A 23,156-nucleotide genomic window follows, 5' to 3' on the forward strand; every position below is an offset into this window, starting at 1 on the left:
GTACATGGTATATGTTAGATATGTAAACTACTGCACTACTGCTACAACAGATAAATACAGGTTATGTGTAATTTCTTGCATGCTCGCTGTAATAGTGCTTTTTAACAGTGTCTAGAAAGAATTTTGTAATGCTAGTGAATTGACTTTGTTATAGTGTTTACGAAGAACCTGCTTTCATTTAATTAAGAAAATAAACTGGTTGCAAACTTTAGTACTTTTATTATCAACTTCAAATCATTCATGATACAAGTTTCACAATTGATCAACACATCTGTGTGCTGATGGCATCATATTGAAAGTTTTTTATCTAGTCTGGCAGTTTTCAAATGTTAGTGTGCTTCAGAATCACTGGGTGGACTTGTTAAAACACAAATTGTCTCCTTGTAACTGAAAAAGCAGTTTTGGCTGTTTGCCGCAACAAAAGCCAAACTCGTGAGCCAGACAGGTGCTCGTTGGTGCACAGGGAAAGAGCTTTATTAGGTGCCATGAGACCTGGGAGAATGGTGGACTCCTGTCTCAAAGGCAATCCCCTTCTGCTCAAGCCTGCGGTTCTTACAAGGGTAGGGAGGGGAGGGCTTTTTTCATCTTTCTAGCTTTTGGAGTGCTCACTGTAAGAACCTCCCCCTGCCACCATCTTGGCCAATGGGGGAGAGTCCCTTGTGCTCCCAAGGACTGTCTGTGTAACATCCTCCCCCAGAATCTCTGATTTTGTAGATCTGCGGTAGGGTCTGAGAATTTGTGTTTCTAACAAGTTCAGAAGCGAGGCTGTTGCTGCTAGCCTGGGGACCACATTTTGAGAGTTTAGTGCTTTAGGCCAACTTTCACCATTTTTAGTGTTTCTATTGGCACAGTCCATATCTTTTTAAGGTGGCCTATTCATTGTTAGACAGTTCTTTCTTCTAATTCACCTTTCTGTTATTTTCATCCAGTAGTTCTAATTCTGGCCTGTGAAGTAAGAAGTTTACTCTCTTAGGAGAGAGCCCTCATGTAGTTAAAAAGTTATTCCTGTTCCCTTCCCTCCTCTCCCCTCCCCTTTTCTTCCTTCTTAACTGTTTATAGCTCCCCTAATAGTTATTGGAAAAGTACTGTAATTTTTAGTTATGATAATTTTTACTATTGTTGTAGCAGTGTTTTATTTGTAAACTTGTTTTGCCTTCTGTATTGCCAGGCTTGAAAGCATACCACCCAAATCAGAAACCTGGAAGTGATTCTAGGCTCCTCCTCCTTCTCAAGGTTAACTCCCTATTTTGATTAGGAATCAGTTGATAATAGAAATGACAGAAACTAATTTGATCTAGTTTAAGTAGAAAGGAAGAACTTATCCCATTGATCCTGAAAACATGTAGCTTGGCTGGACCTTGTAATTGATTAGAAATGGGAACTAGAAAACTGCAAGAAGTAGGGTAGTATGGAAGTCAGTAAGGACGTTCTAGTTCCCCTGCCCTTTTTCTTTCTCTCTTGGGTTATTTGTGGTACTGTTTTATTTGCTTCATTCTCCTATCTTGCCCCTTAATGACTTCTTGGATAAATTCAATAATGTTCTGCTATTTTTAAAAGTTTAGTTGAGCAAAAGAAGCAGGACACAGAATAGTTCATACCAAGTGATTCATATAAAGGTTTTCTCTTTATATAATCTATCATGCTAGACGCCTGTATAGTAACTCTGGAGGGATCTGGGGTAGTGACTGGAAGGGAGCACAGGGATTTTCTGGGATGCTTGGTTATGTCTTTAAAAAAATCTTGATCTGGTTGCATGGATATGTTTAACTTCTGAAAATTCATTTAGATATCCTTAGGTGTGTGTACTTTTATGAACTAACCAAGGTTTTTAAATAAAAGTTAAAAAGATATTCTAGTTTAAAAGTTAAATTTCATGTTCAATTTAATTTATATTTTCTTCCTTTTGCAAGGTTTTGACAGGGGAGACTTGGAATAAGAAGGGGAATGATCTGCTTTCATTTTTCCTCTTTGTGTTTTCTGGCTGCTTTTCTCTGCTATATTATTATAGGGAATAGGGAGATTGAAAAGAATATAACTTTCTCTTAATTGGTGCTAATCTAGTTCTCTGTTGGTTGTTGTTCCTTTTATTTTTAAAGATTTTATTTATTTACTTTTAGAGAGGGAGGGAGAGAGAAAGAGAGGGAGAGAAACAGTGATTTGAGAAGCATCGATTGGTTGCCTCTCATGTGTCCTGACTAGGGACTGAATCTGCAGCTCAAGTATGTGTCCTGACATGGAATCAAAGTGGCGACCTTTCACTTTGCAGGATGACACCCAACCAACTGAGCCACACGTGTCAGGGCTTGGTTGTTGTTCCCTTTCTAAGACTAATTGTTCATCCATCCATTGTGGTAGTCATCCAGTCAAGTGCTGGCTCTTATGGGATGGGATCTTTGTCTCTCTGTGTTGCTTTCATGTAGGATATTACTTCAGCTTGCTCTCTTCCAAGGCCTTCTCATTTCCCTCTACCCAGATCTTGCTGGGGGTGTTGTTTCTGTGAGTGGCCAGCCCTTTTTTGTGGGTTACTAGCATTAGTGTCCAAACCCTGCTTCCATCCATGGTTTCTTCTTGATGCATAGGTAGTACTTCATTCTTGACACACCAAATAGTGGGAATATAGGCTGCTCCCTTGTTGCCTTCTCTTTTTGTGTTAACTACTGCTTCCAAATCTCCTTTCTCACTGCTCACATCAATTGCTTTAATAATACAGTGCCTAAATATCCCTCCCTTTATCCTTTTATCCATTTACTACCAATTAAAAATACTTTTTCCTTCTATTGTTATTTTTCTTCACCAACTTCACTTTTCTCTTTATGCTTGGGTATTTGTAAATTATATTCCTCATAGCCACCACCAACCAACATTAGTGTTTTCCCATCTTGTGAACCCACCAATCACAGTGTATGACCGTAGAGGGCTTGAAAAAAATATTTTCTCAAAGAGGTAGACGTTTTTCAAATTTTTACCGCTGTGGCTTTTAGTATCGGCCATGGTACCAGTTACTTGAGTCTTGTTGTTTAAGTGGCTGGTAACACAGATTTCAGGTATTTCTCCTATGCTTCTCATTTTGTCTTAGTACTTTCTTTCTTTCTTTCTTTTTTTAAAAAGACTTTCATTTATTTATTTTTAGAAAAAGGGAAAGGGAGTGAAAAAGAGAAGGAGAGAAACATTGATGTGTGAGAGAAACATCCATCAGTCACCTCTTGCACATGCCCCAATTGGGGACCGGTTCCTCCACCCAGGCATGTACTCTGACTGGGAATTGAACTGGCTACCTTTTGCTTTGTGAGATGATGTTCAACCAACTGAAGTATGGTGGTTTGGGTTTGTCTTAGTACTTTCTAGATCAGTTTGATGTGCTATTATAGAGATGTTTAATATAATGTTCCTAGACGCTTTCAGAAAAGACATTAAAGACATGTTTTATTTATTTCTCTTTGAAGGATGTGATACCTGGACTTAGTCCTCTGCTCTTCAGGAAGCTCAGTAATCCTGACATATTTTCATCCACTGGAAAAGCTAAACTTCAACGACAACTTAGTCAGGATGACTGTAAGTTATGGAGAGGAAGCCTGGCCAGTTCTTTGTCAGGTAAGTATCTAAGCTTTTGTTTTTTTTTAAATGTGGGACTGTGTTGTCAGTATTTAAAGGTGTATCAGTTGAATTGGCATTTTAAAAAATGTATTGATTTTAAAGAGACAGAGGAAAGGAGAGGGAGAGAGAGAGAAAGAGAAAGATTGATTTGTTGTTCTACTTCTTCATGCTTTCATTGGTTGATTCTTGTATATGCCCTGACTGGGGATCAAACCTGCAATGTTTTTGGTGTATGCGACCATATTCCAACCAATTGAGCCACCTGGCCAGGGCTCTACTAAAGTCTTTATCCCATAATTTAGCAAGCATATAACAGTATATATGTGAAACTAATATGGAATCTAACTTCACTCCCATCCCCTAGAAAAGTAAATTATTGAGGAATTTTTATTTATTTATATCTTTGCAGCTCTCTATATTTCCACGTTATACAGTAATAAAAATATACAAAGATTAAACCATAGTAGCCCCTTTCATCACCCATCTTCACATTCATGAGAGCTTTTGTCATTAATTTCTCACTGCTTTTTTCTGACTCTCACTCCTACTGGATCATTTCTGCTTTCAGGAGCCTGGGCTCTGCAGAGAGGATAGAGTGGGCTAGAGTCATGTGAGGAGAGGCTGAAGTCTGTGGCTCTGGGGAGAGTGCTGAAGGGACAGCTGCCAGGTTCCTGTGCTGAGTCCCTCCCCTGCACCGCGGACTCCATCTTTCTTCAAGGAATTTTTAAATGGCTTGAAATTCTTATTCTGACCCTTATCGAATCCATAGTTTAGTAGGGCAAGGATTAAAGAGCATTAATAGGATGTGATAAATCCTATCACAGGGCAAGACTAGAGGTGGCAGGCTCTCCAGAGGAACATTTTCAAAAACCTGAGACTCGTGCATATAAGGCTCATCATGTATGAGAAGAAGAATGAAGTAGATGGGGACTCCTTCTAAAGGTTAAACATTATGTCTGTATATGTTCTATGTAAATTAAAAGCAAAAGGAATCCTCAAGCTGCTATAAGAGTGGCTAAGATGCTGATGACCTGAATAAGGTATTTGGCATTTGTAATAATTGTAAAGATACTGAAAGTAAGCAGGCAGACATTTCAGTTGTTCCTGAAGGATCTTACTCTGAATGAGGTTGATGACTGAAGAAGACAAGTGAGAATTAGTTGGAAAGACTTGAGGGCACTATACATGAAAGCCCTAAATGAGCTACTACCTTTGGAGAGACGGATTCAGTGACTACCAGAATAGTTCCTGGACCCACTAAGTGTGTGGTCTTGGGTGGATAACAGCATGTACCTTGTAGGGCTTTTGAGAGGATTAAGAGATATATAGACTGAATTTAGCAATTCTGTAGCATGATCAATACACAATAAGTGTTATCAGTAGTCTGTTGCCACATGTCCTGCAATATGTTTACATGAATATTCAGATTTTCCTTTGTGTGAATTCCTAGGCACTGAGCTTCCCTTTAGTCACCCATTGGGGCCTGCAGAATTTATTCCTCTGAGGTTGTGCTTTCCTGATTAAAATTTGAGACATGCTCCAAAAGTTCAATGCAAAAGCCACTGACAGTATTTTCATTCAATTATTACTTACTTGGTGTCACAGAGGGCTCATTGTCACACATCTTAGGTCTTCATGGAGGTAGGTTGCTCACTCGGGTGAAGGCATCTGAAAACTTCATACACAACTTGTCCACCTGCAGCTAATTTTCTCTCTTGAGGAGGGCCAAGGATGCCCTACTTTCAAGTCATCCTGGAACTGCATCTGTCCAAAGTTTACAGCTGGCCGGTTTGCACTTGTCTGGACTTAGCCAGACCTCTGATGCCCTGGCAGATACTGTAGGAGAAAGGAAAAGTCCTTAGTTTTTACTTTCTTCTGTTTCCCTCCCTCCAGACCACTTACCTATATGCCATTATATTTAAACATACATTTAAATGTTTGTATAAATATACCCAAACTTTTTTATTTTAAAAATAAGAAATGGGGTGATATGCACATACTTTCTGCTTTTTTCACTTAGCAGGAAATGTTGAGCATTTTTCTCCTGAGTACATGTTGAGCGCCTCATTATTTTTACTGGGTTCAGTAATTCATTATGTGGAGATATTATCATTTCTTTAACTTGTAATGAACATTTATCTTATTTCTAATATTATGGTGAGAATCACTAAGGTGAACAGTCTCGTGTACTATTTTTTTTCTCTATACTGTACTACATTTCTACAAGTGGAATGCTGGGTCCAAACGTATCCAAATTAAAATTTTAATAAATTTTGCTGAATTGTCCTCTAAATAAAGTGCGTCACATTTTGTTTGCAGTAAAAGAGCATGTAGTAGAAAAATCAATCCCAATCCTCCTTTTGCTCATATCTTTATTATAGTGGCTATTTCCATGACGAATAAGATTTTGCCAGGAAGTGGAAGGGTTTCCATGTGAATTGGATAATCAGATAAAGGCAGGGCAAAGTGCAGGGCATAATATTGAAGTTCAGTGAGTGAATGGGTATGGAACCCTGGAAGGAGATGAAGCCAGTAAAATAATCTGGATTTATGGAGTATCCTTTTGGTAGTTTAAAAGTTTGGCTTAATTCTTTAAATAGTAAGGGGTCTTCTGAAGTTTTTAAGGAAGGGAAAGACATGACCACATTTGTTTTGGTTAGATCACTACCAGCAATGTGAAGAATGGTGTGAAGGAAGGGATTCAAATGGGACTTATATCTCAGTTAGAAAGTCATTGCAATTCTAGATACTCAGTCTTTAGTAAGTGACTTTCTTGTAGTCTTTGAATGGGATTAAGGTAGTCAGTCCTGGTTGAATACATGGAGTCTTACAAGAGCAGTACAGATTCAGTGTTTGTCTTCTGTAAACCTGAGGGCTAAACTTGTCTAGGAGAATCTGTCAGCTCCACTCCTGTTGCACTGAGTTAATGAGAAACTAAGTAAGATGGAAGGGACTGGAAAACTCCTAGCCTGCTAGGCTGGGTCTCAGGGTCAGGGGTAGGGAGTAGCACGGTGGTGGATATTATAGAGAATTTTAAAATAATTCAGTTCAGTATTCCATTTGGAATTCTCACCACCACCAAGATGGCTGAAATTTTTGAAGGGCTACAGATTCTAAAATGGATGTGGAGGAATTTTACTTTGTTTTAGATCAATATAGTTTTATCTACTTGATATCATTGTATTTTTTCATTAACTAATTAATACATAATTACAAGTATCTTTTCCAAACCTTGTGTTTGAAGGTAAGCAGCTGCTTCCCTTGTCCAGCAGCGTGCATAGCAGCGTGGGACAGGTGACTTGGCAGTCTTCAGGAGAAGCATCAAACCTGGTTCGAATGAGGAACCAGTCCCTTGGGCAGTCTGCGCCTTCTCTTACTGCTGGCCTGGTAAGTGTTAATAAAGATGGTCGCTCACGTTATAAATAAACTCTTGATTGTCGTTTGTCATTCCCACATCAGTTATTTTTCTTTTTAGGATTTGGGTGGTTTACTTTCTCAAAGTGAAGAATAGAAAAAGAATGGAATTTGAATATATTCTGATTTTTCTCTTATATTGTCACTGATACTAATTATGTACTGAGAATTATAAAGAAGATTCAATTTGATTGTGACTTTAATGAATGAATCTCCTGGGAAAAAGTTTTCTAACAGAAATGATTGTAAATCTCGTCAAGTCATGTTGCTTCTGTGTGTAGCACTGTGGTATACGTGTTTAGCACATGAGGATAGGGAACATGCTTTGTGCACAGTGGGAATTTTAGTATACTGAAATGAAAGAATGAGCCTTTTCTTTGTCTAGGCTTTGTGTGATAGATAGGACCTAACATAGGTTAAACTATGTAGTTTTCGCAGGTTGTTTGCTGCCTGTGATTGCATCTTGTACCCTTTTACCCTCAGTGGCCCTGCCTCTTTACTTACCACACTCATGGACTTTCTGTTAGTCTCACCCTCTTCCCTTTATCCACAGAACAAGGCACACTAGTAATTTGTAAGGTACAATAACAGAAACTCGTTCCCATTAAAATATAATCTTCTCTTTTCTTTGGCAGTATAAGTCTTTTTGGTTGGCATATATGGAGTAGAAAGCTTGGTTCATTTGTTCATTCTGGGAAGTTGGAATAGGGGCAGAAGTCTTCTTACAATAGGTAGGCAGTTAATTTTTGGACCAAAAGACTTCCTTATATGACCTGAAGTTTGTGACTGTGAGGCCACAGAGAGAATCAGGATCATTTGTGAAACTTCCCTCCCTGCCCTAACTTTTTATTTTGAACATTTCAAACCTACAGGAAAATGGAAAGAATGATACAGTGAATACCCATAGAAGCTTAGATTGACCAGTTTGGTTGTAGTTTTGTATTTGCTTCTTTTTATCTTTGTGTATGTATATAATTTCTTTTTCCTGAAGCATTTCAAAGCAAGTCATAGACATTATGATGCCTCACCCTTAACTATTTTTCCTAAGATCAAGGACAGTCTCCTAAATAACTGTACTATATGATTGGATCCAAGAAATTTAATTTCAGTTTAATAATAGTATTTAACATAAGGAACATATTCAGATTTCTCTACTTGTTCTTAACATGTCTGTTAAAGCCCATCTTTATTCCCTCACCTTTTTAAAAAAAATGTTTTATTGATTATGCTGTTACTGTTGTCCCAATTTCTTTTCCCTTTACTCCCCTCCACCCAGTGGCCCCCCTCATTCCAGTTGTCCCCCCCTTTTAGTCCATGTCCATTGGTTGTGCATATAGTTCTTCTCAACCTCTTCCTATCTACTCCATTTCCTCCTACTATGCTTCTTAATTCCTGCATCATCTCCCTCCCTTTTACCCCTTCTCCCTCTCCACTAACCTCCCCCCAATATGTTCCCCATACCTATAATTCTTTTTCCACTCTCGTTGCCTACTTAGTTTGCCTTTGTTTCGATTCTCTAGCTTCTGTTGTTGGTTGTTGTGATACAGTTTTCATTTTAATGTTCATAGTTTTGATCCTCCTTCTTCTAAACCAGTCCCTTTAACATCTCATATAACAGTGGTTTGGATCTGATGAACTCCTTCAGTTTTACTTTGTCCTGGAAGCACTTTCTTTGCCCTTATATTCTGAATGGCAGCTTCGCTGGATAGAGTATTTGTGGCTGTAGGTTTTTGATTTTCATTACTTTGAATATTTCTTGCCAATCCCTTCTTGCCTGCAGGGTCTCCTTTGAGAAATTAGCCAATAGTCTAAATGGGACCCCTTTGTACATGATTTTTTTCTTCTCTCTTGTTGCTTTTAAGATTCTCTCTTTATCTTTAATTTTTGACATTTCGATTATAATGTGTCTTGGAGTGGTTCTGCCTCAGTCCAGTTTTTCTGGAACTCTCTGTGCTTCCTGGACCTACCTGTAAGTCTTATTTCCTTCCCCAAGTTCGGGAAGTTCTGCTTCATTATTTTTTCACATAATTTTTCAATTTCTAGTTCTTCTTCACCTTCTGGCAACTCTGTGATTCAAATATTTGTTTGCTTATATCTGTCCCAGAGGTTTCTGAGCCTCTCCTCATGTTCCTCACTTTTTGTTTCCTTTTTCTGCACTGGTTGACTGTTTGTTCCTTCCCTGTGTTCCGATTTGTTGACTTGATCTCTGGTTTTTGTTTCCTTACCACTTGTCTCATATGTGTTTTCATTTATTTCAGCAGGGCTGGCCTTCATTCCTTCCCCATCATGTTCAATATTTTTTGTTAATTCTGTAAGCTGCCTTATGACCATAGCTCTGAACTGAGCCTCAGAAAGTTTTTCTATTTGTTCATTGGTTAATTCCTTTATTTGCTGTTTGGTTAGCTTCCTGACTGGTATTTCAATCATTATTCCTGTCATTCTGATCATTTTCGTTTATCTTTCCTTCTTGGGCGGGGCTGTCACACCTCCTACGCTATTGGGTGCAGCGCCCTGAGCAACCTTTTTCACCACCCTGACACTTTGTGTTAGGGCGGGGGTCCAAGATGGATTCCTGCTGCTACTCTCCGCTGAGAGACCAGGAGTCTCTTCCTCCGTCCCCACGCCCTCTGGGCCTCACAGTCCGAGGCAGTGGGGGTCTTGCCTTCCCCAGCGTTAGAATCGCGAGCTGACGGGTCTCGACTGCAGCTGGGACTGCCTGGTTTCTTGCAGTCCCGCTGCTCTTCCTGCTGCTATCACCGCTGCTGCTGCCGTCGACAGTACAGCCTGACCTCTCAGCCCGGTTTTGCCCCTCCTACCCACCCCAACGAGCACCACTGGTTTATAACTTCATACGATGGACTTCCATGTAGTTTTATTTTCTGGAATTTCTGGTTATTTTTGGTTTTGAGGTAGTTGTAGTCCTTCTTAGTTGTGGAGGCAGACAGAGCATTTCAGTCTAAGCCTCCATCTTGGCCGGAAATTCTCTATTCCCTCACATTTTAACCTCTGGAACTAAAAAATAAAAATATAGCTCCATGTACCATTGCAGAGATTTTAATCCAGTAGGTTTGGTGTGGTTCCAGCCATTTGTATTTTCTTTAAAGCATTATACTGGATTCTGACATGCACCCTTTTAAGAACTACTGTCACTAAGATAAAGCTGAATGTTTTATTTTAAGAGTTTCATGCTCTACCAAGCTGGGGGGTGGGGTGGGGCAGAATGTTTCAGTTTAAGGTGATGTGTTGTAGAGGGAATTCCTGGACTGAGGTTGCTGGAGCCTTAGTTTAGACCAAAGGTCCCCAATCTCGGGGCCGCAGACTGATACCAGTCTGGTCTTGTTAGGAACCTGGCCTCACAGCAGGAGGTGAGCTTAAAGGTAATGCACTTGAATCATTCCGAAACCATCCCCTGTTCCTGCCAGGTCTGTGGAAAAATTGTCTTCCATGAAACCAGTCCCTGGTACCAAAATGGTTGGGGACTGCTGGTCTAGACCAACTGAAATAGAGTATTCCTGAATTACTTAAAAAAACAACACCTTATTGAGATATAATTCACATATCATACATAGAATTCACCCATTTAAACTGTACAATTCAGTGATTTTTAGTGTATTCACATATGTGTGCAGCCATCCCTAGGTCAGTCTTAAACACTCTTATCACTTCAGAAATTATTCATGTACAGTTTAGCTGCCACTTCCTTATCCTCTCACCGCCCCCCCCCCTTTGTAACCACTAATGTACATTCTGCCTCCACAGATTTGCCTATTCTGTACATTTTATAGAAGTTGAATCATATCATATGCATGTGTTTTTTTTTTTTTTTTTTTTTTTTTTGTCTGGCTTCTTTCCTTTAGCATGCTTCTGGCTGTGACATTTCTGAAAAATCTGTCCTACAGTGTAATCTCATTTGTGAATAGAGTTATGGCTTTGTGAGGTCTGTCCAGAACCTCATATCTAGTCATGTAATAAGGAAAATAGAGACATTTATTGAAGAAGATACAAGAAACATTGTACAGAGGACAATGATGCCTTAGTCCCCTTCAAAGTAGGCACCTCGGGACCTCACACAGTTCACCCAATCGCCATCAGCTGCCCCATTGTATTTTCCTGAATCTCATCGACAGTCCGAAATTTCTTCCCCTTCAAGGGTGATTTTAGTTTTGGGAAAAGCCAGAAGTCATAGGGCACCAAATCTGGACTGTAAGGGGGCCGAGTCACCTGGGTGACTTGATATTTCACCAAAAAACTCTGCAGGAGACATGATGCATGAGCGGGCACGTTGTCGTGATGAAGCTGCCCATCACCAGCTATCCATAGCTGCGGCCTTCTGAATCATCCAAATAGTTTCTCTGGAGGAATGTTCAAGCTTAACACAAAATTTGATGCACATTTGTTGCTCTACTCAGTCATTTTGAATATATGAGTGTGAAGTATTTAACTTAGTAAGAATTTTAGGAATTTAGATTAAGTGCATTCATTCCCTATTGAGAATTGCTGAAAGTTCCACTTTTCTGTTTTGAAAGAGTTTCTAATGCCACCTAGTGTCTTTTCAAAGGTATGAGAATAATGTTTCAGGAGAGATTTTACAATAAAAAGTTGGGAGAGTTTTATGAGTTTGAACAGGATATTAGCAGCCTAGTTGCTTATTCTCAAGAGCATTCTTAAGAGGGAAGCAAAAGAACGAATTATTTTGCCTGAACAAATCAGAGTTGAATTTTATCTTAGATTGTTAGGCATTTTTATTATATCTTCTGTGATACTTTGTAAAGAATTTAAGGACTTCCGGCCAAGATGGAGGCCTAGACTGACACGCTCCGTCTCTCTCCACGACTAAGAAGGAATACAACTAACGCAAAACCGGAAATAACCAGAAGTCCCAGAAAATAAAGCTACGTGGAAGTCCAACGTATGAAGTTATAAAGAAGTGGTGCTCGTCCAGACGGGTAGGAGGGGCGAAGCTGGGGCAGAGAGGTCAAGTTGTACTGGCGGCAGCAGCTTCAGTGATGGTGGCGGGATGGCGGTAAGCACAGACACCTGTATTTAAGGGGAGGCAAGAAGCGCCTGGGGAGCACCCCCGGCTGCAGACCAAACCCATCAGCTTACGATTCCAATGCCGGGGAAGCTAGACCCCCATTGCCTCGGACTGTGAGGGCCAGATGGTGTGGGGACGCAGGAGGAGGCTCCTGGTCTCTCAGCGGAGAGTGAATGCCAGGAATCCATCTTGGACCCCGCCTCCACACAAAATGCCACAGCGTGGTGAAAAGGGTTGCCCGGTAGTGACGACTGCACAGGGCTCCCCCCCCCGCCCCCCCAATAGCGTAGGAGGTGTGACAGCCCTGCCCAGGAAGCAAAGGTAAACACAAAACTGTCAGGATGGCACAGATCATGATAGAGATCCCAGTGATGCAGCTGACCAACCAGCAAATATCTATTCTAATGCTATGTTCATAGCAGCATTGTTTACAATAGCCAAGTGCTGGAAACAGCCTAAGTGCCCATCTGTAGATGAGTGGATCAAAAAACTGTGCTACATTTACATAATGGAATACTATGTAGCAGAAAGAAAGAAGGAACTCCTGCCATTTGCAACAACATGGATGGTACTAGAGAGAATTATGCTTAGTGAAATAAGCCCGGCAAAGAAAGAAAAATACCATATGATATCACCTAATACAGGAAACTAAAGAACAACATAAACAAACGAACTAAATAGGACAAAGAGCAGAATAGCAGTCAATAGTGGGGAGGGGGGAGGGTGAGAAGGGGATAAGTAAGGGAAGGGTTTAGTCAAGGAATGTGTATAAATGACTCATGTACATGGACAACGGGGAGGGGGATATGATTGTGGGAGAGGGGGTGGGCTGGGTGGGGGAGAGCAATGGGGGAAAAATGGGACAACTGTAGTTGAAAAACCAAAAAAAAAAATTAAAAAAAAAAAAAGACTATCAGCTGATTTCTCAAAAGAAACTGCAGGCAAGAAGGGATTGGCAAGAAATATTCAAAGTAATGAAAATCAAAAACCTACAACCACGATTACTCTATCCAGAGAAGCTGTTATTCAGAATAGAAGGGCAGAGAGAGTGCTTCCAGGACAAAGTAAAACTGAAGGAGTTCATCAGATCCAAACCACTGTTATATGAGATGTTAAAGGGACTTGTTTAGGAGAAGGAGGATCAAAACTATGAACATTAAAATGAAAACTGTATCACAATAACCAACAACAGAAGCTAGGGGATTGAAACAAAGGCAAACTAAGTAGGCAATGAGAGTGGAAAAGAATTATAGGTATGGGGAACATATTGGGGGGAGGTTAGTGGAGAGGGAGAAGGGGTAAAAGGGAGGGAGATGATGCAGGAATTAAGAAGCATAGTAGGAGGAAGTGGAGTAGATAGGAAGAGGTTGAGAAGAACTATATGCACAACCAATGGGCATGGACTAAGCGGGGCGACAACTGGAGGGGGGGCGTCACTGGGTGGAGGGGAACAAAGGGAAGAGAAATTGGGACAACTGTAACAGCATAATCAATAAAGCATATTAAAAAAAATTTAGGGTGTACAACCTTAAAAATGCTGGCTTTCATGTTTTAAAAAGCCATTTAAATTTAATTTTTTAAAGATAAATTTGTTGACTGAGACTATTGAAAGACATGTTATTGAATTGGTTGTTAGAATACATGACAAAGTTTATTCAAGCTTTGTGTGAAGTTTCACATAACTGGTTAAAAGTTGTAACTGTAGGTTTTATTCTGTTTTCAAAATTTTGTACAGAAAGTCTTTTAATTGGGCCATTAAAGCCATGTATTCCTATGCATAGCTGTATTTAAGGGTGTTGAGAAGTGACTGAATAGTACTGATAGTGGGCCCTGTCTGCCAAGGTTGTGGATTCCATCCCTGGTCAAGGCATATGCAAGAATCAAACAATAAATGCATAACTAAGTGGAACTACAAATTGATGCCTTCCTTTCTCTTTGTCACTTAATATCAATAAATTTAAAAAATTTTAAAAAGTACTGATATTGGAACATTCTGTCATATAAACAGAGTCCAAATATTAGAGCTATTTGAGTTGGGATAGAGAACTAATATGTACTAGACCCTACACTTATGTTCTTCTTCTCTTAAAATATATTTTATTGATTATACTATTATGGTTGTCCCAATTTTTCCCCCGTTGCCCACCTCTGCCCATTCCCCCGCTTCCCTCCAGTAATCCCTCCCTTAGTTCATGTCCATGGGTTGTGCATATAAGTTCTTTGGCTTTTCCATTTCCTATACTATTCTTAACATCCCCCTGTCTATTTCGTACCTACCAATTATGTTTCTTAATCCCTGTACCTTTTCCCCTATTCTCCCTCTTCCCCCTCCTAGCTGATAACCCTCCACATGATCTCAATATCTATGATTCTATTCCTGTTCTGGTTGTTTGCTTTGTTTTTGGTTTTTGGAGTCAATTGTTGATAATTGTGAATTTTTTGCCATTTTAATGTCCATAGTTTTGATCTTTTTCTTAAGTAAGTCCCTTTAACATTTCATGTACTGATGGCTTGGTGATGATGAACTCCTTTAGCTTTTCCTTGTCTGGGAAGCTCTGTGTCTGTCCTTCAATTCTAAATGATAGCTTTGCTGGGTAGAGTAATCTTGTTTGTAGGTCCTTGTTTTTTATCTCTTTGAATATTTCTTGCCAATCCCTTCTAACTTGCTAAGTTTCTGTTGAGAAATCAGCTGACAGTCTTATACGGGCTCTCTTGTAAGTAACTAAGTGATTTTAATATTCTCTCTTTGTATTTAATGTTTGGCATTTTAATTATGATATGTCTTAGAATGGGCTTCTTTGGGTCCATCTTGTTTGGGTCTATGTTGTGGGAGAAAAGGGGCCATATATTAACCTGACAAACTTAGGTGAGGCCTATGAGGGGCAGCCTTATAAACTCAGAAACCTAAAGTAGCTATAAAAAATGGTCTAAAATTAAAACTAATTATTAACTAAAAGCAGTTCAGGTGAATAGTCATATCCTAGGCCAGTATTTTTCCGAACAAAGGCCACTCCTCACCTTAACTGTCTGTTGTCTTTTTGCATTTATGATAACAGACCTTTGGAATGTCAAGATAACTTCCTTTTTTTCCCAGACACCTTGGGCACAAGCTGGGCCCACAAATCCCCTCATTGTTATTGTTATCATGTTAATTGTTGATTGTTAACTATCCTTTACCCACCTATGTAAAAGAAATATGTGTCTACCATTTTACCTTTTATCTGATTCCAGAGGTTTCCCCACTTGCTTTCTCCTGTCTCCCCTAATCTAATCTATCACCAGTAGATTTCATGAAACCCCCTTATGGCTCCTCTGATTTTAATATAAAAAATGAGATGCTAAACTGCCATTCTCCAGAACATTTCTCAATCTGTTGAGGTATTGCTTCCTGGCAATTTTCATAAGGTTGACTCAAATAAACTCACCAAAAATTCTCGACAGGTTTGAATGTCTCTTACATTGACATTAACTTGGCATAGTTGGTGGGATTCCAAAGAAGCCCATCCAGGACCACCTTGCACATCTGGACTCAGATTCATGCTAGGTACCAGCAGGGGCCCGTTGTGCCTCACCAGCTTCGTTTTGCGAAGGGTGAACTTGGGTGAGTTTCAGCTGGATAGCCTGACCTCCCTGTTTTAAGGTATGAGGCCCTGACTTTATTTGAGCTGTTATCTTAAATCCTTGAGGTTGAACTAATGTTAAAGGTTGACAGAAACCAGGCTAAGGCAGGATTGGAGGGGGAAAAATGAGTGGCTGGTTTTCAACTTTGGCTTTTCGATTGGTATTGCTTCAGATCCCTAAATATAACTAAAATTAACATGGGAAATTGTGCCTCCAAGGCCATAAACTCACAGACCCCAGCCCTCATTAATACTTCTGGTAGAAAGCCTTGACTTGCAAGTTTATTACAGAAATGGGAAGATTTAACTAGAAGTGATAGCAGCTTAAAATGGCCAAAAATGCAGTTTTCTTTCAGTACCTAAATTAATTTTTTGCATGCAAAATTAGAAAATGTCAGCTCCCAAACTAAACTGTGTGAGTGGAAAGTGTATACAGTACTCCTCTATAAAGTGGTTCACTTATTGCGGCCTCACTGTGTCGCAGGATTTTAAAAAACATTATATTTAATTATTTATCGTGGATTTTTCGCTATATCGTGGGATTTTGCAGTACTATATACATATGTTGTTAAAGTTACATAGGTTTAAGAGTGTAGAATATGTTTAAGAACATAAACAGTGTTTGTAAAAGTGTGGAAAAGGTTAATAAGGGAGTGGGAAAAGTTAATAAGGGACTGGAAACCGTTTATAAGTGTGTGGGAAGGGTTTATAAAGCCTTAAAATAGATGTAAATACTAAAATAAATGTAAGGTTCCTACTTCGGGGATTTTCACCTTTTGCGGGGTGAGGTGTGTGAGGGAATACTGTATATGTCTTTCATTTTATCTTTTATCCAATCCCAGAGGTTTCCCCACTTGCTTTCTCCTGTCTCCCCTAATCTATCACCAGTGTATTTCGTGTAACCCCTTAATGGCTCCTCCTTTGATTCTAATGTATAAAATAAGATACTAAACTGCCATTCTTCAGAACGTTTCTCAATCTGTTGAGATACTGCTTTCTGGCAATTGTAAGTTTGGCTCAAATAAACTCACCAAAAATTCCCTACAAATTTAAATATTTCTTACATTAATACTGTGCTTTCTGGATTTGTATGTCTAATTCTTTAATTATTTTTTCATTAGGTTTCCAATTTTGCTCTCTCTCTCTCCTTCTTCTGGCACCCCTATGATGCAAATGTTGACATGCTTGAAGTTGTCCCAGAAGCTCCTTATACTATCTTCATTTTTTGGATTCTTTTTCTTCTTGCTGTTCTGATTGATTGTTTTTAGCTTCCTTATTTTCCAAATCGCTGATTTGATTCTTAGCTTCATTCATTCTACTGTTGATTCCATGTAAATTTTTCTTTATTTCAGTTAGTATATCCTTCACATTTGACTGAATCCTTTTTATGCTGTTAAGGTCCTCACTAAATTCCTTGAGTGTCTTTATAACTAGTGTTTTGAACTCTGCATCTGATAGATTGTTTTTTTTTTTTTTTTTTGTTTTTTTTTCTCCATTTTGTTTAACCCTTTTCCTGGAGTTTCGTTCTATTCATTTATTTGGGCCATGTTTCTTTTTCTCCTTATTTTAGCAGCCTCTCTGTGTTTGCTTTTATGTATTAGGTAGAGCTACTACATCTCTTAGGCTTGATAGAGTGGCTTAATGTAGTAGGTGCCCTGTGGGGTCCAGTGGCCTAGCATCCCCTATTACACAAGCTGGATACTCAGAGTGCGCCGACTGTGTGTGCTGTGTACACCCTTCTCCTGTAGTTGAGCCTTGATTATTGTTGGCATGTCCAAGGTCAGCTACTTGCTATGTTCTGTCTGGGGTCATAGAGCATTAGCTATAAAGCAATCTGCAGATGGCTGCTACTTGTGCTGGGCTTGGAGGTGCCCAGGAGAGGCCTTGGTTATGAACCAAGGTCGGCTGCTGCTAGTGGCAGGCCTGAGGCAACATAGTGAGAGGTACAGGGCTCACTGAAGCCAAATGCTGCTTGTTTGGGAGATATTGGAAAAATCTGAAGCATTGGCCAAGACAAGCCATTCATATGGAAAAGCCACTGGAAACAGCTTAGGTGGGCCTGAAAGTTGGGTGTGACAGGGCCTCAGGGAATCACCAGGGTGGGGCAAACAGTGTGGGTCAGGTTGATGGAGTCTCAGATATGGTGCCCACCTGCTGGCTCTGTGCTGGGAAGGGCTCAGAAAAGGAACAAGGGCCTCTGCCAGCACTTCTGTCTGGTAGAAAGCTGCCAGTCTAGCCCTCACCCTGATCCTGGACACTTCAGATCTTCCCTGTGTGTCTCTGATGTCTTTCGATCTGTTGCTCTGGCACTGGAGCTCAGAGGGAGTGAGTCTTAAGTAAGCCTGTGTATGGTCCCTAAGGAACTGCCTGGGATTCCAGCAGTTCTGTGTTCACAGCCTCAACCCCTGCTGGTTTTTATAGCCAGAAGTTATGGAGGTATGTCTTCCTGGCACTGGAACCCTGGGCTGGGGGGCCTGATGTGGGGCTGGGACCCTTTGCTCCTCAGATATCCCTCCTAATTTTTATCCATTGTATGTGGGTGTGGGACCAGCCCGTTCAGTGTCTCTGCCCTTCCTACGAGTTTCCATGTGTGTTCTTCTTTAATTCTGTAGTTCTAGAACTTTCATTCAGCTCTATTTCTGACAGTTCTGAATGAAAGTTGTTCTGTAGTTCAGCTGTAATTTTGATGTGATTGTGCAAGGAAGTGACCCTTGTTTACCTACATCGCCATCTTGACTGGAAGTCAGCATTCGGTCTTGATTTTCCTTTTAGTCTGTGGTTACTTGTCTTCAGTCTCCTGAAGTTTAATTAGTATTTATAAATGTCATTTTAATATAAAAAATGAAGGTTTATTAGATTAGAAAGAATTCAAAGTTTGTATGAATTTTAAGAATAAAACATGAGGCCTTCCTTAAAGAAACCAGGTTATGGCAGGTAATTTTGGGTAGGGTGTATTCTACTCTGTCTTTAGAGATGCTGAAAAAGCTTAAGAAGCATTGATATATGTTGTTTCAATTATTCCTTTCAACAGTCTTATAAGATCGATGATTGTATTCCTGTTTAACTACAAAGAATATGAGATGGAGAAGGATGGGGTGTGTTCAGGAAACAGTACATTGTTCTTTCTCATTGGAAGGCTGAGGTTATAGTAAGGTAGTGGATATGAAATCTGTTGTTTCTGTGTTAGGGGGTGTCTTGAATGTTAAGGAGAGGAGGAGTTTTCTTTTATTTTTTTAACCTCATTTTTTAGATAGTGAGGGCTCTTTGAAGATTTTTTAAGCTGTGCATACTTTAGGAAAGGAAGACTATCTTGACCAAGGACTGATAAATCCTATATTAGTTTCAGTGACCATATGGCACTTCCATTAGAAGGCTTTTTTATAGATTTTCCAGTGTAATTAATTGAACCATTTTTGACGTGCCTTTAGCACTTTGTCATACTTTTCACATTGTGTCCTAATTACTTGTTTGCATTTGTTTTTCCCATTCAATTTGAGCTCTTCTAGAATAGAATTATTAGTATTGGGTAATGTTAACCTCAGTAATCTTTCTCTATGCCCATCTTATTGCTTGGCATAATAAATAATTAATGAATTAGTAAATGAATGAATCTCTGATCTGAATAGTTTATCAGCATATACCGTGAATATTTCTATAGGGATGAATGGATTAGAGGCTCACTCCTACTTCCTCTCTACTGATATATATATAATATATATCTAGTATATATCATATATATGTATATGTTCTAGTTAGTTAATACAATCTACATTGATAGAGAGGTTCTATAGCTTTAAAAAGTCTGTGGCTCTGCAGACACTCATATAATGGATAGCACACTCTATGCAAATAAGTATCTGTTCAGGTCTTATGTTTGTTTTCCCCATAGACATAATCCAGCTGTTAGTTGTTTAAAGCAGCAGATGGAAGGAGTCCATGGAGATGTGAATTTATTAGCTCTAACAATGAAAGACCACACTGGTTGTGCTAAGGATTAGAAGTTTTTTTGCTGAATGAAAGGGAGATAGATCCTGCTTTCTGTGCTATTTTCAGCAATGTGGTTAGCTCTTGTGACTAAGTCAGCTGTAAGAAGACCAGAAAAGGATTTTGTAAATAGCCCTTCTTTTAAGCCCCAGACTGTTGGTGCAGCTGCCATAATTATAAGAGGGGAAGCTTTTCCTTCTTGTTGGGTGCAGACTGAATCCATTCCGTAGTCATTGCTATATTTATTACTGAGGGAGTATAACAGCTTGATTCAGGGTGTTTTATGTATACCTTTCTTTCTCAGATTAGGAAATTTGAATTAGTAGCTCTTGAAATCCTTCAGTGAGTGCATAATTTGTACAGTTTGTCCTGTAATTTGGAGAACTGCAATTGTGAACTGGTAGATAATGTGTTCCTAAAAATAGGGTGCTGCCTTTGCTAAGAATTTTTTGACATTGTGACTTATTAGAAAAATCACCAGTTTGCCTCACTTTCCCCCTGTGTTTACTAGGATTCTGGTGATTCCTATAGAATTGGAAAGCTTAAAACATTACTTGTGGAGCATTTAAGTGTCAAAATCGTATCCTGAGAACCTTTCACTCTTGAGCTCTAAAAAGGTATTTTTTTAAAGTTATAAATTAAGAGACTAGAAGCATCTTTAAAATTGGCTGTAGTCCTGCTTTGAAAATGGCAGACAGTGACCAAAGAAATGATTCTGAGATTATTAAAGCCTGGATAAAACTAGATTTTTTCATGCTGTGCCCTTTTAGAAGTCTGGTGGAATGGGGAGCTTTTCCTGTGACAGTACCATTAACAATGAATAGATGAGTGAATTCGTCCATGCTCAGAGCTCACCACATATGTACTAGCCCCTCCAGGACATTGTACAGCCGGGAAACTGACCTTAGCAATGACCTAAGCTCCTGAGAAAGAGGCTTTCGTGACTGTCCAAGAAGGGAAGAACAGCGTATCTAGAGATAAAGAAACAAAAGAGCCTGTGACATTATCAAAAGAATCTGACATTTGCTTTGTCTGTACAAAGGATGAAAGGAATTTTGCCGACTTGGTCAAAACAATAACTGGTTTTATATCAGCCTAAGCCTGAAATACAGGCATTAGAATAATATATATATATATATTTGTATTTCTGAAGAATTGTTATCTTTTTAAAAACATATGTGGAGTGGTTTTGTTTTTGGAAAGGAAAATGTGACATGGATTTTGTAAGCTCAGTAGCTGTAGGTGGAGACTGTCTTGTTTTGTTTGTCCAACCTTTTTAATAAGCAGTGAAGTCAGGATATCAAAGATTGGAATTTTTTTTTTTGTCCTTTTTTTTTTTTGGTACTTCAGATATTTTCAACCAAAGGGGTATGTGTGGGAAAGAAAAACAAATATTAAATATTTTCCCCAGTTCTGATGGTGATTCAGATGAAATCTGTCTTTACTGCTGTGAAGAAAGACGGAGTTCTGATGTGAGTCAGTGATTATCTATCTACTCACATTGGACTTAGAACTGGTTTAGTGGAGCAGTAGTTAGTGGGCACAGCATGGAGAAAGGAATTGTTTGCCTCTTTATGAAGCAGTAAGCAAGTAGGCACTCGTCTGGGGAGTGGCGTGTTTTTTGTGTGTGTCTGCTATATATTATGGATGATTCCAGTATTCTACAAAGGAGAGGGTTACAGGTGAGTAACAGAGAGCCTTTTTTTCTGATCTCCTTCTTCTGAGTGTCTTTTGAAAATGTACTGAACAGATTCCTTCAATTTTATTTAATTTATTTGAAGCAGGATAATATGCCACTAACTTCTTCATTTCATCACGTGTAGTTGTAAATAGAAAAATTGTCTAAGACTTTCTGTTTGGATAGAAAAAAAACGCTGCTTGGGCTTACTGACATTATATTAAGTTAATGGAGCAATTAAATTAGACCTGTACTTGATGCAACCCTAATTTTGGATAGCAGACATTACTGCTGGCAGATTGTTTACAGTAAACATATTCTGTTCCTGACCACGGTGCCTATCTCTCTCTTTCACCCCTCTTAATTGACATATATGTGTAGTATATGTTTGAATCTACACATAGTTTTAAGAACTTCTCTAAATTACCACCACATACATACTTCTAATATAGCCATGTATAATAGCCATGTATCTGACACTTGTTTTGTAAGCCTTCTCTAGAACTCTTGTGTAATTTGGCATAGGAAGAGGTAAGTAAGATATAACAATGAAGGGGAAAAACAGAGAGGATGATAGACAGTTTTCAACTGAATTTTAGTGAATGCCCTTATCACTAAAAGAATACAAACCACAGTTGTTTTAAATTAGATCATTAAGTTTTTTATACTTTTAAAGTAGATCATCCCATTTTAGTCTTAATAGTAAAGAATAAGTAAGCTTTATTTAGTTCATCATTGAATTTTTTAAGGATTGACTTGAAGCTTTCAGTGTAAAACAGTCCCTACCCCCACCTCCATAAAGGTCTCATTATGAAATATAGCTGTTTCTTTTGTTTTTATTTTGTTTGACACTTGTAAAGCACTTTTTTTTTTGGTACAAAGCACCTAGAGCCTTTTTAGTGATCATGAATTACCATTGTTTTGGTTTCTTTAAAGTGCTCAAAAAATGCGTAGGATTGGTAAAATTTAAACAAATTATGCTATTTGTAATAATAATAATTATTATTTGTACTTCTTATTAGTGACATTGTAAACATTCAAAACCCCCTGAGAGCACCCACTGAATTTCAGCAGTTGTCCAGTATGACCACGCTTTAAAAGTTAATGCCTTATTTAAATTTCTTATGTTAGTATAGTTGGTTTGGTTAGATATATCACTTGATTTTGAGAAGTATTTAGAAAGTACTCAGAAGACCTCTAACAAATAGTGATATATGTTCAACAAGCTGCTAAAAAATAGCTGGCTTTGTAAGCACGTTAATGCATTGCCTGTTTATATCTTTATTTTTCTTTAGATGCCAGTATTCAGAAAGGAACTCGTATTTGTTGAATGGGAATATTTTCAATTATTGTGCCTGTTTTGTTTTAAATCAGTTATTTTCTCCCTTGTGACTGAGTCTGTCTCCAGTATCTGCTATGCTGTTTACTGACATCCTTCCTCTGAGTCTTTGTTTCTGTCTAACCGGGGTTCCAAATTGCAAGATTACATAGCGCCGGAGAGTGTTTTTCTACTGCCTCCTTTTCTTTTCTTCACTACTAAAATTTATTCTCCAGAAGACTGTACTGGAACAGTCTGAAAAGCAGTAGCTTAGATTATTTGTTTTATCTTATTTTATTATTAGTATTTTTTTATCCTTACCTGAGGACATTTTTTCATTGCGTTTAGAGAGAGAGGAAGTGAGAAAGAAATATTGATGTGAGAGAGAAGCATCAATTGATTGTGTCCTGTAGGCGCCTGGATCAGGGATTGTATGTGCCTGGACCATGGACTGAACCCACAACCTAGGCATGTGCCCTGACCAGGAATCTTAACACGCAACCTTTTGGTTAC

General features: G+C 38.9%; 1 protein-coding gene across 4 annotated transcripts in view; it reads left to right on the forward strand.

Annotated features, from left to right (window-relative positions):
- Window positions 1–23,156, forward strand: part of MAST2 (microtubule associated serine/threonine kinase 2) — a 156,111-nt gene that overhangs the window by 18,546 nt on the left and 114,409 nt on the right. For all 4 annotated transcript variants that reach the window (XM_090269368.1, XM_090269369.1, XM_090269371.1 and 1 more), the window contains exons 2-3: window positions 3,444–3,591; window positions 6,839–6,981. In XM_090269368.1, the coding sequence (XP_090125494.1) occupies window positions 3,444–3,591; window positions 6,839–6,981 (291 nt within the window). The remainder of the gene's footprint in view (window positions 1–3,443; window positions 3,592–6,838; window positions 6,982–23,156) is intronic.

Source organism: Furipterus horrens, unplaced genomic scaffold, assembly GCF_987537825.1.
Source record: "Furipterus horrens unplaced genomic scaffold, mFurHor1.1.pri manual_scaffold_3, whole genome shotgun sequence".
In the NCBI taxonomy this organism is placed as follows: domain Eukaryota; kingdom Metazoa; phylum Chordata; class Mammalia; order Chiroptera; family Furipteridae; genus Furipterus; species Furipterus horrens.